This window comes from Amblyomma maculatum, chromosome 9, assembly GCF_055883805.1.
Source record: "Amblyomma maculatum isolate TAMU_Amacu chromosome 9, ASM5588380v1, whole genome shotgun sequence".
Classification (NCBI taxonomy): Eukaryota; Metazoa; Arthropoda; class Arachnida; order Ixodida; family Ixodidae; genus Amblyomma; species Amblyomma maculatum.
In genome coordinates, this window is record NC_139352.1 from 37,062,080 (window position 1) to 37,079,701 (window position 17,622).

The following is a 17,622-nucleotide window of genomic DNA, read 5'->3' on the forward strand; positions in this document are numbered from 1 at the left end:
CACGCAGAGTGTCACGCTCTACCGCCGACCAAACGCGGAGGAGGAAGGGGAATTTGGCTCGCGGAGGCTAGACGACCGGGCAGGGGAGTGAAAAGCTTTGCGAGAGAATGGAAGGAGAAAAGCACGACAGAATCGGGTGATTGCGATGGCTCTAACTACGTTATTAGTTACTCTTTTCAAAAACATTTTTTCGGCACTGCGTTCTGGGGACGAAGCCTCACAGTCACCGGGGAAGAAAATATTTTCGGCCGGAGGGTGGACAGTGGCCCTTTAAGCGAAGCTAATTGCAATCCTGTAATGTTTTTAATTGGTTCTACCTTCTGCTGCTTCACTCTCTTCACAGGCTCTCCTCTCCCACCTTTTGCTTCTCAGTCTCACAAAAGAGAATCCAATGCCGTTAAAGCCAAGATAAGGCACTTTGTAGCTACACCGCTGCACTGTAAACTTTACATCCAATAAATATTGTTTGAGTTATTTGTTGCGATGTTTGCGGCTCGGGTGCAGGCAAACGTTATGAGGTAACTAATGGCTGCGCGTAACATGGTTGACAAATATGAGACCAAGCGCTAAGTTCAATAATGACTCTCACTTAGCTGCGGGTGAAGGGAAAGAGCTGGTCTATTTCTCTTCCTCGGAACCGCGATAAAGCAGCAGCCGGGGCTGAGGCAGCCAGGGAGCCACAAGGGCGACCGCACCTTCTGAATGACGTGGCAGTGCACCAGCGCTTTCTTCTTCTCGTTCCACGCCTTGGCCTCGAAGACGGTGAAGCCGTAGTTGCCGCCGCCCCCGCAGGTGGTGGGGATGACCCTCAGCTGGACAGTGTCTTTCCCGGCCGCCTTCAGGATCTGCTCACCGAACAAGACAAAACGAAGAGAGAATACTCACAGGATGGTTATCAATGTCTAAATTGAGATTTAGGGAAAGGTGATGAGATGTTTACATTCCATGATGTGTCGAGGCCGAGATTCAAACTAGCGGTCTCTCTAGTTTTCTATCTACTCATTCTCCGCCTAGAGTTTCTCTTCCGTTCACGTATGAGGTGTACGATGCCGCCGCTACTTAACCTCTTATTAACAGGTACATTTGGCCGGCGTCGCTGACGAACCGTTCTACATTACAAGCTCTCACAGTACTCTTCCTTTATTCATGATAACTATTCATCATCATCACCATCATCAGCAGCCTGATTATACCCACTGCAGCGCGAAGGCCTCTCCCATATTTCTCCACGTAACTCGGTTCTGTGCTAGCTGCATCCACTTGACCCCCGCGAACTTCTTAACCTCATCCGCCCACCTAACTTTCTGCCGCCCCCTGCTACGCTTTCCTTCTCTTGCAATCCATATTCGCCGGGACGTTACGCTGGCAACATCCCTCCACTAGCGCCTCCTAACCTTGCCTGCTGTCCACTTTTCACACTGCTGTTTGACCTTCCTCTGATTGAGCCTTCATTCCGCTTTCGCCGCACTGACTTCTTCGTTCTACTGTCAAAGCGCTCCAGTGGTGCATCTCTGAGTTCTCGCCATACCCTCCTCCTTCCACGGTCATTATGGCAACCACATTCCGATAAAGCCGGCAACTATTACCAGCACACCGACGGAAAACCCAGAACTGGCGCTTAGCAGCGGCGGCTGGCTAAGACCAAGCGAAATAAAATAGCACGCAGAGAGAACACAGGATGAACCAACAGTAGGCTGACGTCAAGTGCGGATAAGGTAAAAACGCTGGATCCTAGCTGTGCTGATGGATGACTTCCACGCCAAAGCGTGAGAGAAGTAGGCTGAAGACCAGGCATTGGGCGACTATGGCACTCGCTTTAGAAATAGTAGGGGATAGTTTTTAGTAGAGTTAGGAGAACAAAATAATTTGCGAACCATGGATACTTCTAGCAGCAAACTAGCAAAAGGGCAGTGGACATGGAAATGAATAACGAGGTGGCCGGAAAGATTCGATGCAGTGGTCATAAGGTAGTAAGTTCTCGTATAAGCCGAAGTTAGAAGAGTAAACTAGTAAGGAAGATGCCTGTTAACAAATTGACAGTAAGGGGAAATGTAGAGAAATTCAGGATCACGCTGCAGAACAGATATTCGGCTTTAAGTGAGAAAGATGACTTTAGTGCAGAATCAATAATTGTATACCCTACCCATGTTCACTTCTTGATTACTGCTAGAGCACCATTAACGCGTGTTTGTTCCCTGGTTCGATTTGCATGCGTGCTATCTCTTAGCTCACTGCGTTGTTCTCTATTTAAGTGGAGCTCTTGTCGTGACCCTCCAAGTTTCTGCCCCATAGGTAACTACCGACAAGTTATAGCTTTTACCTAACATAGCTTTTACCTAAACACAGAAACACAAGAAAGAAGTACACTGGACAGCACTGGACTAGGTTTACTTAGTAAACCTCAGTAAATCACAGTGGTTAGCCCAACGCTATCTCGTGTTTCTTGTGCTTGTGTGTTTCGTTGGTTCATTACGTTAGATTCGCACCATTAGCCCGAATGGCCGCCATGTTAAAGCTTTTAACTATTGTAATGATTAGGCTTGCTGGTAAGCTGCCATTTTGACTTGAGAGTACTTGGCAGCTGCATTCCAGCCGAATATGATGTCTAGTTATTTTGCTTCCGAGGTCCGCATCTGCGGGAAATAGCTGTCCTAAATAGACGTACTCCCTTATCACATCCAGTGCCTCGCTGCATATCCTAAGCTGTCGTTTCTTTCCGATGTTCTAGAAGATTTTTGGGCTAACCATTATCTTTTGCCTTCTAGATCATTAAACCTTTGCAATTCGTCCCCTCAATTACTTTGCAAGGCAATGCTCTCATGGAATAGCACTATGCTGAGGTATATTCTCCATCAATTCTTGTGCCTAACTGTCCCCTACCCATGTCTTTGAAAAATCTTCCTAAACAAGCGCTGAGCAGTACCAGAGAAATCGTGTCTACTTGCCTCAAACCCTTCAATATGGAATTTTTCCCCTTTGTATAGAGAACTACGTTTGCTGTACAACCATAGTAGATATCTTCCAATGCTTCAAACTTTTGTCTAATCAACGTACTGATTTCGCCGTGTCTGCATGATTACTGATTTCTGAATTGAGTTGTATGCTTTCTCATAAATTATAAATGCAATCTGCTCAGTTGATTGCGTTCTCTCCTAATTTTTATCGCATAATTGATAGTTTGGGGATCTGTTGTACAGTAGCGTCCTGTCTGATCATTCGGTTGAATGAAGCCGAGGTTCCCTTGATTATATCACAGATTACCGTAGTAAGCGCCTTGTTTGTAACAGACTACAGGCTTGCCGGTCTGCAATCTTTCAAATCCCTGATATCCCCTTTCCTATATAGAAGGCAATGTTAGCTTTCTTCCGATGTTACGGTACTCTCGAGGTCATGAGGCATTCCATGTATAGACCTTTTTCATGTCTCCGACAAATCTACAACCACCTGACCATCCCCAGCTATTTTTCTCATTTTCTTTGTTTTTAGTGCTTTCTTCGGTATTCATTGCCGGCGGTATGTTTAATTGATCAGCATTGCTGGTTCTCTCAGTATCATTTCGATTATTTTGACGGCTCTATAGATCTCTGTAGAACTTCATTGGCTACTTTGGACATCTTATCTATTGGTAAAACATTGCCCGCCGTGCCTTTTAACACAGAATGTAAAGCGCGGCTTCGACGGGCCATCAGCGCCGTGATGTGATAGCCTTCGCGTGCGAGATAATGCTCTCGGTACCGGTAACAGAAACACAAATTAAGACATTATGATTAAGCGAATAGCAAAGGACACGTACACGAAGAGGATCCACATATGGCAATCACCAATCGCACGCTGTCTCACTATACCCATAAAGGCGTAACTTAAATGTCATCTAAAAATTTTCGGTATGTGGATCATACTATATATGACCTAAAGGTTCCGAAAGGATGTTTCGCGGTGAGACACAAAATGCGCGCGCACCTCGTCCATGTCGCGCCGCGTTTCTAGCAGGCGGAATGCGCTCGAGGAGAGCACCGTGAGGACCAACTGGTCCCCAGTTTCCTGCATTCTGCGCCGCACTTCGCCGATGGGCAGATTGGTCACGTCTTGGGCGTTCACCGCCACGATGACATCACCCTCAAGCACGTGCGACACCTGGGCGGGGCTCCCGCTCTTGACTTTCTGCACGAGAAGACCGCTGGCGGTGAATCTCGACGGACGGTGCACGTACCGCAGGCAGGGATGTGATAGACATCAACAGAGATAGATTATGATTTTTAGCTGCGGGTTACCAATGCCTGAAAGGGCTTACTCAACCTGCTGACGATAGCATAGTTGCTATGACGCAGTAGCTAGTTCCGGCACAGGATTGTGATACGTTCGAAACTTAAAAGTCCGCAAAAAATTGCATTTTATTCGACAATGTATACATCTGGGTCCGCCAGTGGTCGAAATTTTTTTAGTGAAAACCTAAACCATTTTAATCCAGCACCTACCCCTTAAAGTGAAGCTTAAGCCTCTTGCCAGAATTTTTGCACAGTGTTTCAGTTTAGTTAATACTGATAGCTTGGAAAAGATATCTTCGATAGATGGCCATGTAAAACATGTTGGATCTTTAATTTTAAGGACAATTCGCGTTTCTCCCAGCCTTATGGCCTAAAGTCAAAAGGGTAGGCATCACGAAATATCCTCAAAAATCTTTTTTGATTAAATTTCTTGTGATGTTCATTATGTTCAGAACTCCTTTTACTCGTTTATATTTCGAATGTTTTGCATGCCTTTGTATAATATATAATCAAAAGTTGAATACCGTTAACTTCCACAATATGCATCCACTCTGATCTGTTACTCACTAACCGAAGAAAATTTGAAAATATTTTTAACACCTACCTCGACCATGAAAAATCTTCTGTTGTTTTCTCCCTCAACTTCTACGATGTTCACGCCAAAGCTCCAGTACTTTCCGAGACTTTTTGTTCGGAACAAAATGACGTCCAAACGTTCTTTTGCGGTCACAGACTTGTCGGCGGATACTCCAGCTGCAAGGTCAGAAGAATCAAGTTCCAGCTCCACCCTTCAAGCGTCGAGCAAGTACAAGGCCAATGTAGTCTTTATGTAAACAATTTTCAAAGGCCAGCTTACCATATAACGAGCAGCACGTGCCGTGTTTAATGACGAATGATATGTTTCTAGAACGATGCCAGTTAATACACTGGGGGCATCGAAAAAAAATTAATCGAGACAATATACTATGCTTCTTAGAGAACAAGAAATATTGAAGCATTCTTGAATTCCATAGCTGCCGATCCACCTGAAAGCATATCACGTAGTTTGGTAGTTTATTGCATGTGTCATAGGCAAGACTCCCTGAGGAACTTCCTCAAGTCGGAAGATAAATTTTCCAGGCGCCTAATCTTAGGAACATACTTACATTAGGCAATAAAAGCAAAAAGCAGAAAAATTGTGCAAGTGAAAATAATTAGCAAAAAGGCTTCTATGTCGTTTCCTTGCAATATTTGATCTCAGTTCCTGGCTGCTGTAAGCTAGAATATATCGACATCACTTTACAAAGCAAACAACTTAACCTCGAATAAGCGTGCCCGCACTCTCAGAGAAAGCAAAACTACAGCCCCACCCTAACTCATAAAAATTAGCCTCCGTTTAATCATAAGACCAAACTAGAATATGCATGTACCGTCTGGAATAGCTACAATAACAACGTCGGACTGGAAACGATGCAGTGTAAACCCGTTGGTTTTATTTTTCAATGTGTCCGACAAATGACTTTCCAACTAACCTCATGGGAAATCGCACTTTTAGCTTTGCTTATGAGCTTAATGATGAAAGCCTCCCCTACTCCTCCTCTTCTGCATCCTTTCTTTACCTCTTCTCTCTATATCTACTCTTCTACCTCTATCTTGACTGTTTGTTTATTTGTTATAATTTCGTTTCTTTCGTTTTCTTGGGGTTCGTCATCGGCATTATCGGCATCTAAAGGACTCCTTTCCTGGACATGCGAGAATGAAGGCCTAACTACCCGAAAGCGTAAATTATGTCGACGTCTGAACCTATTGCGACGCGGACACATCCCGCAGCATCTCGTCAACAGATCTTGCGGAACCTCACGAACGCGACATTTTCATAATGAGCCAAGTTTTCGCCTCAAAAATAAGATTTATTGTGCCTTGCAACTGAGCCTAAACATCCAAATACTAAAGCAACAATTCTTACTAAATATCTTAAAACGTCCATGAGTTCATACACTTTTCTTGCATCTCCCCCTACATGCCATACATGAAAACGTCATGACCAGGCACTAACGCCTTACAGAGATAAGATTATTGATTTTGGGCATTCATTTTTCCCACGTACTGCAATAACCCGAACAAGTTGCCACCAGGCGTTCATTCTAACCAGGGCCTATTCATTTGGTAAGATTGATATTTAACGGCACGTGCTCTCAGGGTTATTTATGTTGAATGTTCAGCCGGGCAAGAAAGCGGCGACCCGACACTGTCTGTGTGATCTCCCTGAAAGTGTTCACCACCCCTAGGGCCATGAGCCGACTGTTGGAGGTGGAGATTGGGAGGTCGAGGGCACGTTTCATGATTTTTCGGAGGATCACCTCAAGGATATCCTCCTCGTGCTTCCGCAAGTGGAGGTAAGGAGTCGAATACAGGATTCGACTGGTTACGAAGGCGTTTGCCAGCCTCAAGGCATCCTTACTTCGCAACCCCCCGCGTTTGTTAGACACCCGGCGGACAATACGGCCCACCTGGTCCCCCACCTGGCGGAGCTTGGCTAGTGTTGTGTCAGGGCGTCTTTGGTGATGGATGAAGAGACCGAGTACTCTGATCTCTTTTGATTCATGAATTGGACCGCTCGCAAGCGACAGCGAGATTTGTGTGCTGCATCTCCGAGAGGGGCGGAGATGCACAAACTGTGATTTCTGGGGGGCACATTGAAGACCACAGCGCCGGGCATAGCGGTCCACTATGCTCGCCGCTGTTTGCAGGCAGGTTTCAATGTCTCCCACACTGCCCTGCGTTGCCCATAGGGTGATGTCGTCGGCGTAGAGCGTAGAGGAGAGGCTCCGCATCCCAGAACTCTGGAGACGCGCCCTCAGAGTGCGGCCTCTCCCTGCCAACATGTCACGAGAAGACCATAATGGGCGGCGCCTGGCGCGGGCGGAAGCCTTGGCCCGCTATTATGGCAACAAATCGGGTGTGTTGTACGTGGATGCCTCGGGCCCCCATCCGGGGGGCTGGTACACGGCCGCAGTCGTTCACAACGGGAACGCAGTCGATGGCCTTACATTCAAAGCCAAATCTATAACACACGCTGAAGAGGTAGCCATTGCACTCGCCGCCTCAAACCACACTTCTAAATATATCATCACCGACTCACGAGGGCCTTGCCGGAATGTCGCCCAAGGGTGGACCACCCCCTTAGCCTATAGAATATTTCAAACTTGCTGTCGGGACACGGACCCCGCGTGCCGATATCTTGTCTGGGCTCCTAGCCACCAGGGTCTTGCAGGGAACGAGGCAGCTGATGCAGCCGCCCGCGCGCTTTCTCTCCGGGCAGTTTCCTCGGGACTCGAATCGGCTGAGGGCATCGATTCCAATCCGGCCTACACATTCAAAGATATTGTAATTTTTTATCAAAACACGCATCGCAAATACCCTAACCCCTGCAAAGGGTTAGGAAAAGCGAACGAGAGGCTGCTCCTGCGCCTCTTCACTAACACAATGATGTGCCCGGCAGTACTTAAACATTTTGACTCCCAATTCACTGGCCAGTGCCAGTACTGTGGGGAGGTGGCTGGAACCTACCACATGGTATGGGCCTGCCAACAAAACCCATCCCTTCCCCCCATCCCTAACCCTTCCCGGGAGGACTGGGAGGCGATCCTGCTCGGCTGCTGCAACCTACAGGCCCAAAGGGCCTTAACGCGGCGTGCGCGGGCGGCGGCAACCGCCAATGGGTTCCCTGACTAGGGTCTCCACCCAGTATTATAAGGCCGAAGCCCTTAAGGCTCCGCGTCAAACCTCCCAATATGAAATAAACGTTTTCACCACCACCACCACCACCACCTCAGGGTTATGGTTTAGTTAATATGTTCTTAGTGTTTCTTTTTGTATTTATATTTTATACTTCGTTAATGGTTTGTAGTTCTCACATTTTAAACTCCAGGAGCGCGGTTAGCTTGGTTAACTGACACACTTGATTGTTTTTTCCCTTGATGCATTGCTTTCTGAGAACACGCTTACTACTTCTGCAACCTATCGTAGGGGCCTTCATAATTTATAAGTTACGATGCTAAGTAATAATGAAGATATTGAAGATCATTGTAGTCTGCTGCATTGGAGAAATGAGAAAGCATGCGCTGCTGCAATGACTAAGTGCTTCCTTTGAGCGACTGAGTGCCTCATTTCTCTCTCTTTGTGCCTCCTTATCCCTCTTTTGTCCCATATTCTTCATCATTTAGGAAATATTGCACGCCCTTACAGTAGGCCCAAGCAGGAGGGGCTAAAACATGTTACTAGCAGATTAAACGAAGAATAGTAGAACATGTCAATGCGGAATACAAACTACTAAGGATAGAAATTGCAAACACACAAATACAAGGCGGAGAAAATGCAAAATATGAATACACTAAGACATGATTCTGAGAATAAATACGGTTAGGAATCTATCGTGTCAAGAGAATCAACACTTGTTAGAAGGTTTTGCGGCAATTTGTTCCGCTTTTCTATGGTGCGTGGGAAAAAAAGATTTGAAAGCTTTAATCCCAGCCCTGTAATGCGCTAACAAGTGAGCATGATTATTCTTGTTTGGCGCTTAGTATTAACGTAGATGCTATAGTATCAGGTGTAAGAAAAGGGTCAGAACTCATTGACCAGTCTGATTTTTAGTAGTAATAATAATAATTGGTTGACGGGAAAGATAAGGCGCAGTATCTCTCACACTCTTTTTGTGGACACCTTAGCCGCGCTGTAGAGGGAGGGATGAAGGTGGAAGTAAAAGTGGAAAGAGAAAAAGGGAGCCGTAGTGGAAGGCTGCGGAGTAATTTCAACCACCTGGGGATCTTTAACTTGCGCTGACATCGCACAGCACAGGGAGGCTCATTTCGCCTCCTTCGAAACGCAGCCGCAGGCGTCCGGGATCGAACCCGGGAACTGCGGCACAATCCTAAGCGCCGGCGGCAGTGTTTCGATGGAGGCGAAACGGAGAGGAGGCCGTGCTGTGCGATGTCAGTTGTTGCGACTGTGGGAAGGTAAGAAAATGCAATGGCCTACTACTGGCTCTATAGCTGAGCAACCTCCGCTGCCTCGTGCAGACAGAGAAGCAATTAAACAAAGAGAGAAAAAAAGAAAAAGAGGAGGATAGAAAGATGCGCGTAGCAACAGCCGTTGTCCGACCAAGTCACTATATCTCTCTGTAAATAAAACAAATGATTTCACCCCCACTACCACCACCGAAACGGCGGCGGGTGCGATGACGGCTTACAACAGGTACAACCACCGGTAGCAGGCGAGTCCTCGCAGAGCCCCCCCCCCCCCTCCCCATTCCTAGCCCCTAGGGCCAGGAGGAGCCACCGGTCGAAATTACTCCGAAGCCCTCCACTACTGTTACCCTTTCTCTCTTTTCCCTTTCACTCTCATTTTCCTCCCTTCCCTTACGGCTCGGTTCAGGTGTCCACAGAGGTGCGGTTTTCCTTTCCTCTGAATCAATTATTATTATCTGGATTTGTCGGCGCAGCTGTAGTTACTGATTTCCGCGAGTTCTCACAAGGACAGTCGGCGAATCTGTTACGCGATACTTACACGATACGATGCTTGCAGTTACTCATTCATGTCCCAGTAAATGCCTATAATTAAATTTAAATTGGTTTGTAGGAAAGGGAAGACGCATTAACTGGTTGGTTGGTTGGTTTGTGGGGTATAACGTCCCAAAGCCACTATGTCTATGAGAGACGCCATAGTGGAGGACTCCGGAAATTTCGACCGCCTGGAGTTAGACTTTAACGTGCACTGACATCGCACAGCACACGGACTAGTCTATTACAATTTTTCTGTGGACAGTAGACCGCGCCGTAAGAAAGGGAGGGAGGTTTCAGTAAACCCAGAAAGAAAGAGGTGCTGTAGTAGAGGCCTGCGTAGTAATTTAGACTACCTAGGTATCTTTACGTGCACCATGATACGTTTTTTAGACAGCTGCGCACTCACTAGATGCGCCTGTATTCGGCTTCAAACGTCCGACCGTCGTGGCGGACCGTACGATTTCAGCCAAAATCCAAGTCCAGCCTAATTCGGTTATGGCGAACGCGGTGGTGGCATCCAAGGTTTACTCAGGTTGCTCGGCCACCCCAAAATTTGATCTCGGTCGATTTGGTTTGGTTTGGTTTGGTTTGTGGGGTTTAACGTCCCAAAGCAACTCAGGCTATGAGAGACGCCGTAGTGGAGGACTCCAGAAATTTCGACCACCTGGGGTTCTTTAACGTGCACTGATATTACCACTGATATTACTGATATTGGTGGCTTTGTGGTAGAGCATCCGCCTCGCATTCGGGAGGTACCGGGTTCGACCCCTGGTGCCGTCGGTTACCCACCGGTTTTTAAATGGGTACAAGCTTTCCTCCGGCCTGGTGCTCGGCTCTTCTGGGGTTAAATGCTTGGGAAAAGGGGTCACGGCCCAAAATAGTTGGCCCGATGTGGCAGCGATTCGTTCCGCAATCGGACAACAATAAGTCGGCCTTGCGCGGCAACAGCCCGTTTTTTTTTTTTTTTATTTTTTTAGCAGCCGGAGCCGACCTGCTCTGGACTGCGAAGATTTTCTGCTTTTTTTTGTCACACAGCCGAGGGGTTTTTTTTTTTTTTTTTTTTGGTTGTTCGAAACTAAGCCCCCGAAGGAGCACAGCAGGGTTAGTAGAGCCTCTTGCAAACGCACACCCCTGAAAGAGCCGGGTGCCGGGCCGGGGGACGCTTGTACCCAATTTTACCGGTGGGTGTCCGGCGGCGGGTTTCGAACTGACCACCTCCCGCAGTCGAGACTATGATTAGGCTATGATGAACAAAAGGGTAACTTATTATCACACTGGATTACTCTCCCCGGCATTCGGTCTAAACTCATCCCCCGAAGATTTGGAAGCGAATACCGGTGACGAAAAACACAGGGGATCCTAGCACAAGAGACAGGAGGGAAGTCTTAACAGCTCTGCGAAAATGGCCGCCAGTTCCCCCTCGAGAGTTTCCTTGACTACAAAATGTGGGCTCCTCACTGAAACGCCGGTAGAAATTTAGTAACGTGTTCGCTTTCTTATCTCTCCCACGAATCGTTCCCCTTACTTCCGCTGTAGGCACTGATGCCCGCCCGGATGTCCATGTCAGAGTGCTTCTTGTAGTCCAGTTCCTCGGACTCTGCGCCACTTGTGTCGAAGAAGTCGTCTTTCAATTTCACTGGACCAGAGGATTTCTTTGCCTGCATTCGCGCGTATAGAGACTCAGAGTCGCAGTTGCTTACGTCACATGGCTTCGCAACAAAACTGTAAAAGAGAAAGCATGAGCGTTGTTTGAAATCATGCTCTATTTTAAGAAAATAAAAAAAAATATATTGCCTCAGGGAAATGCAGTTGTGGAGAATATACGACGCCGCGTTCGACATACTGTCCATCATTTCAGCAACAGCTATTTATCTGCGGCCCATAGGGGGTCAAGATGCCTTTTGTACACAGACTTTCGTTCAGTCAGCTCCACCCTGCTACACCGCAATGCTTCATATTAATTGTAACGGGGTTACATAACATCTGGTTTAAGAACCTCTCAGAATTCCCTTTTACAAAGTACCACCATCATAATCAGCCTGACCAGGCCCACAGCAAAACAAATTCCTCCTCTCTCTTATCTCTTCTATTATCCTTGAACTAGGCCACCTGTGAAAACTTTAACGCAGGTAACGTCCCCTCTCCCCCCTAATTTTATCTGCTCTCTTTAGTACTGCCTGGTGCGCTCCCCTTTTCTTTACCCTAACTAGGCCTAACGGTTATACAGCATTCACGTTACATACGCTACGCAGTTCTTATCGATTTCAGTTAACATTAGTTTTGATTTGTTCCTTTATCCATTTTGCAGCCTTCCCGCCTCTTAATGCTCCATGTATAATTTCACTTTCTTTATCTCGCTGCTCCGTCCTCGGCTTAACTTGAAGCCCTTTCGTTACCCTCAAAGTTTTACATATTAAACGTCATTTTCGATCCACCGTTTTGATTTCCCTGCTGATAGCTTTGGCCATGCATTGCACTTCGTCCCATTTATTAGATACTAAGGCGATGTCATTGGAAAACTCCTGACAGCAGAGGTGTTCTTCCTCAAACTATTTTTGATCCCGACCTCTGAATACCACCTGCGAAATCTCCGTGAAAAGTTCTGTATAAACAGTGTATGTCTAGCAAAAAAACCAAACTGCCAAGCTTGGTGTTATTAATGGTTCAGTTCTTCCTCTTTTTATGCTCCGATTACTTCTCACTAGCACAGAAAAGCACACCAGTAGACATTTCTGATTAACCTTTCCGCCTTTATCTATAGCCTTTCTATCCCTCTTTCTCCAGGAGTGTAGTCTCTCAATTCAATAGCTGCACTGCTTACAACCTGTCTGCACTAAAACTTTAGCCTGTACTGTTCTCGGATCCTGATATTAACAGTGCGTTTAGCAGGTGTAGGTGATGCCAGTGTTACAGCTGTGCAGATACAGCAAGACTTAACCTTTAAAATGTCTTATAACTGAACCAAATACGACTTTAAAACGAGAACCTTCATACGCGATGAATATATTCATAAAAGAGCAATTTCTGTTTGTCTGGCATGGCCAAAATGTATTCTTGCCTGCTTCGAAGCTATCTGAGTATAATATCAGCGGTAGCTTAACAAGGCTGTCAAGGTAAAAACAAAAAAAACGACTGACTGCGCAACGTTAGAAAATCCTAGAATCGATTAAATATTTTAGCAATTTTCTTTCACGCCTTTCTCTCAGATTTAGACTTAATAAATCACGAACTGAAAGCAATGGGCGTGACCTATACTATACACCTATATGCACTACAGAGGTTTGTTCCTAGCTTTTCTAAGTAACCTGTCTTTATGTAAATTCACAAAAATGTTTTCTTGCCTAGATTTCATTTTATTAGATGCTTGTCGAAGAGTACGTCGAAGTCAAGAGAATTTCGTCAATTTACCACAATGTTTGGAAACTAACACTGATATATAGGCATTGTCAGCTAAACGCTATATGCAGACATCGCCGAATCAGTTTTTGCTACAAAAGTGAACATGAAGCGAGAATTCAGGACGAAAAAGTACTAACATCAGCGAGAGAACTTCACAGTACAACTTGGTAAACTCTGCTTCAAGAAGCGATTAGTTTAAGTATGCGCTGTTCTGGCACATATGATTTGTGGCGCCATACAGAAGCGGCCAAGAAAAGATATATCCACAATATTCATTGCATTCTGAAAAGCGTTTCTTTTCTTTTCCCTTTTAAAATGGTGAAGGTGATACTAATTCCTAAGCCAGGAAAGAAACCTGGAATAGGAAATCTTCGGCCAATCTCATCGACCTCGTGCATCGGGAAATTGATGGAACATGTAGTGCAGACTAGGTTATCTAGATTTATGGAGAGAAATGAGCTATGGTCGGATGAAATGTTCGGTTTTAGGCCGCACCTTAGCAAGCAGGATGTTATGCTGCTCCTGAAGCATGACATTGTGGAATATAATTGACAAAGGATGCGAAGGTGATATTAGGGCTGGATCTAAAGAAGACCTTCGATAATGTAAAACACTCGGCGGTCCTAAAGGGACTGAATAAAATAGGAGTAGGGGTAAGAACTTATAGCTACATCAGGAATTTCTTGAGAGAAAGGAGAGCCGAGATAGTGTTTCAGGAGAACAATTCGGAAGTGATTCAGCTAGGGAGTAGGGGGACACCGCAGGGGGAGTCCTGTCGCCCTTACTGTTTAATATGGCCATGAGGAAGTTGCCAGGGCAGCTAAAGGCGCTTGGTAACCCGAATCTTAAATTCTACATGTATGCAGACGATATTAATTTGTGGATAGGTAAGGAAAGTGATGGAGAGATTGAGCAAACTCCTCAGGCGGCAGCCAACTGTATTGTAGCATACGTGTCGGAAAGGGACCTGGAGTGCTCCCCGGAAGGACAGGGAGGTTAGAAATAAAGAGACTTTGGGTCTCTTTAGGAGAATATCAAGTAAGAAAGGGGGGTCTTAGAGGGAAAAATTTAATGAAATTGTTTCAGGCTTTTATTACGAGTAGAGTGAACTATGCGACACCTTCACTGAATTTTAAAGGCTGCAGAAAAGAGCAAAATTGATGCGCTTATGAGAAAATGTATCAAGAGGGCTTTGAGGCTGCCTATGACGACATGCACAGAGAGATTGTTGGCTATGGGAATGCATAATACTTTGGCGGAACTGATTGAGGCGGTAAATGTCTCGCAGCTAGAAAGGTTCAGCACCACAAGGGTGGGGAGGGTAATTGTGGAAAAAGCGGGGCTGAATCCAGTTAGGGGAAGGGGCATGCAGGCACGAGAGTGTACTCGAGTCCCTTCATTGTCGAGAAACATGCACCCGGAATACATAAAGAGGGAAGGCAGAAAAGGGCTGATGCTCTGGAACGCATATATTCAAGGGAGCCGAGGGAGCAGGTCGCATTTGTAGATGCGGCGGGTGGAAAAAGGGGAGAAGGCATCTTAGCGGTAGTGGTTGACGGGGGAGGGGGCTCGAAGTCTGCACTATCGATTAATAGTGATGATACTGATGTGGCAGAAGAGGTTTCAATAGCTCTTGCTTGCGTCGGCACGAAGGCCACGTATGTGTTGAGCGACAGTAAAACTGCAATTCAAAATTTTGGTAGTGAGAAGATAGAGCTCCCATGGCACTCAAAATTCTAAGACAAAAAGAATTGGATAGGACAAATAATCTGATTTCGACCCCAGCGCACGAATCTGTTAGAGGCAACGAGACTGCTCACAACCTGGCTCGAGATCGCTACTGCCGAGCAGGTCGGAATGAGAAACCTGAGGAAGGCTACAACATAGAAGGGCGACTGCTGTCGTATTATGATGTGACGCAGTATTATAGAAGGCAGCGTGCGAAACTACCCCCTCCAGACACGACTCTACATGGGAAACAGATGATGACATGGAGGCGTCTGCAAGCAGATGTTTATCCAAATCCGGTCTTAAATACATATATGTTCCCAGATTTTGAAGATGACAGCTGCAGGATTTGCGGGCAGAGAGGCACCCTGAACCATATAATATGAGAGCGTTTGCATTCCCCAGGCAGGGCAAACAAAACTGATAGTAGAAAAAGAAGCCTGGGAGGATTTTCTGGAAAGCCCAACCCCGGAACACCAGCTACTAGAGATTCGGCTGGCTGAAGAGGCCGTCGAGATCCAGGGGATTTTGGCCAGCACCTGAAGCGGATTCTCATCTGCCCCAAGGCGCCTCTCCTCTAGAGGGGAAAACCTGGGGTAGAAAAGAGACTTTTTTTGTCGGAAAATAAAGTTGACTGACTGGACGATTGACTGGACTGACTGGACTGGCTGTCCTAACTTGACTGACTTGACATGACTGGCTGACTTGACTGGCTGATTTGATGACTGGCTTGACTGACTGACTTGACTGACTGGCTTGACTGACTTGACTGACTGGACTGGCTGATTGACTGACTTGACTGAATGACTTGACTGACTGACTGAATGACTTGACTGACTGACTGACTGACTGACTCACTCACTCACTCACTCACTCACTCACTCACTCACTCACTCACTCACTCACTCACTCACTCACTCACTCACTCACTCACTCACTCACTCACTCACTCACTCACTCACTCACTCAATCAATCATTCACTCACTACCTTTTGCCTCTTAATTATATCTAAGGCTGTTTGCTTCATTGAATTTTTGCGATGGCATCTTTTCAACTGACTGCTTCTAGGTGGTGTTGCATTCATCAATATACTCAGATTGCAATTTTCACAAAGGATCTTGGCCAATTTGGACAGCCGTGTTTTGATAAATGGGCCTTTTTGAAAGGGGCAGGCTAAAAAATGTCTTCATAGGCGAGCAAACTGAGCTTTGAGAAGTAACTTTTCGTAAGAAAGCACACCCTGTTCGTAAGAACAACTATCAGGAAGTTAGCGAAAGTAGGTCTTCTCGAAGGCGAGGGTAATAAATTAGGATGAAAGTACACGTTGCTATAAACGGTGTCAGGGTTCAATTGAGCCTTTTGAAAGAAGGGCCAGATGCGGAAGAATTTGGAGTAATGTCTGCAGCGTTGAACGCTGAAAGCTCCAAGCATCGTGGAAGCATACGCTCCGCGGGAGAAGTCTGCGCCTCGTTTTCCGAGTGGTGAGAGGAGAAAGTGCTTGCAGCGCTCAAGTGGATGTTCAGCCCCGTCGAACACGCTTCGGTGGGAGCGTTAATTTTTTAAATGCCACCCAGCATCCATCTAGTCTTTGAGGAAAGTTCGGAGTCATTATTAACCTAATCTAGAGATTCACAACCACGTGGTCAGAACAGTCGGTGCATATTTGACGATGGCTCCCCCGCTGGCGCGCAGTGGTAAGGGCGGCCGACAGCCGAACCCAGGGACGCTGTTTTGGTCCCGACTGCAGCGGCCGCTTTTCGAAGGAGGCGAAACGGAAGGTTCCCATGTACTGTGCGACATCGGTGCATGTAAAACAACCACAGGGGGTAAATTTGCGAAGTACTCTAGTACGGCGTCTCTCATATAACCTGAGTCACTTTCAGACGTTAAAACCAATGAGCGCAACCAAACATTTGAATATGAGCCGAAAAACTCATGGAAGTTCCCGTAGTTCTCAACTTTTCGCACGTGAATGTGTGAAAGCCAGAATAAAAACGTGGAACTCAAACTTTATCGCTCAGTTTGCACTAGAATGAGTACGATTAGCACTGATTGGCCGTATTGTTAATCATAGGCCATATATACCCCTAAGAGTTGCATGAGTGCTGGCATTGTCCATGGGCTACTTACCAGTTGAAGGAATGGATAAGCTCAACTGTTTTTCGCACATGCTGAGGCAGCACGGTTGTATACTGGGCATCTCGAAATTAGTATGGCTAACAGAACGAAAAAGTGAGTTGGGTTGTTTCGAGTAATGTCAAATTAGCAGCACAACCCAATTAACGCAGGGGAAGGAGCAACAGGCTTTCCGCATTGTGTGGGTGCGCAGTTTGTCCCTTTTCGCGTTTCATGTTTTTCGCGGCACTTTACTAGTTGTTGTTGTTGTTGTTGTTGTTGAAAACTTTTATTGTCCAACAGAGAAGGACCACACCGCCTGGGCCGCTCTGTCTCACCCCCATGTAAGGGGGAGGGGACTTAGCGGCCCAGCCGCACGGGATGGTCGCATTAGATGCTGGCCGGTTTGGTTTCGCCGGCGGCCTCTGCTGCCAGTTGGACGGCGGTGAGTTGGAGCTCAGGGTCCGAGCTTTTTCGTCTCGGTTACGGCAAGGTGTAGCGGGATGGTAAAAGATTTAAAACTTCATGAACTTCGATTCAAATAATGCACCGATTCCTTGCTGCAGAAGCGTCG

The 17,622-nt window shown here is 46.4% G+C and overlaps 1 protein-coding gene across 1 annotated transcript in view; it reads right to left on the reverse strand.

Annotated features, from left to right (window-relative positions):
• LOC146178861 (microtubule-associated serine/threonine-protein kinase 3-like) overlaps window positions 1–17,622 on the reverse strand; it is a 40,896-nt gene that overhangs the window by 5,879 nt on the left and 17,395 nt on the right. The window contains exons 8-11 of the mRNA XM_084580053.1: window positions 11,331–11,463; window positions 4,870–5,018; window positions 3,961–4,161; window positions 696–845 (exon numbers count right to left, since the gene is read on the reverse strand). Coding sequence (XP_084436179.1) covers window positions 696–845; window positions 3,961–4,161; window positions 4,870–5,018; window positions 11,331–11,463 — 633 coding nt within the window. The remainder of the gene's footprint in view (window positions 1–695; window positions 846–3,960; window positions 4,162–4,869; window positions 5,019–11,330; window positions 11,464–17,622) is intronic.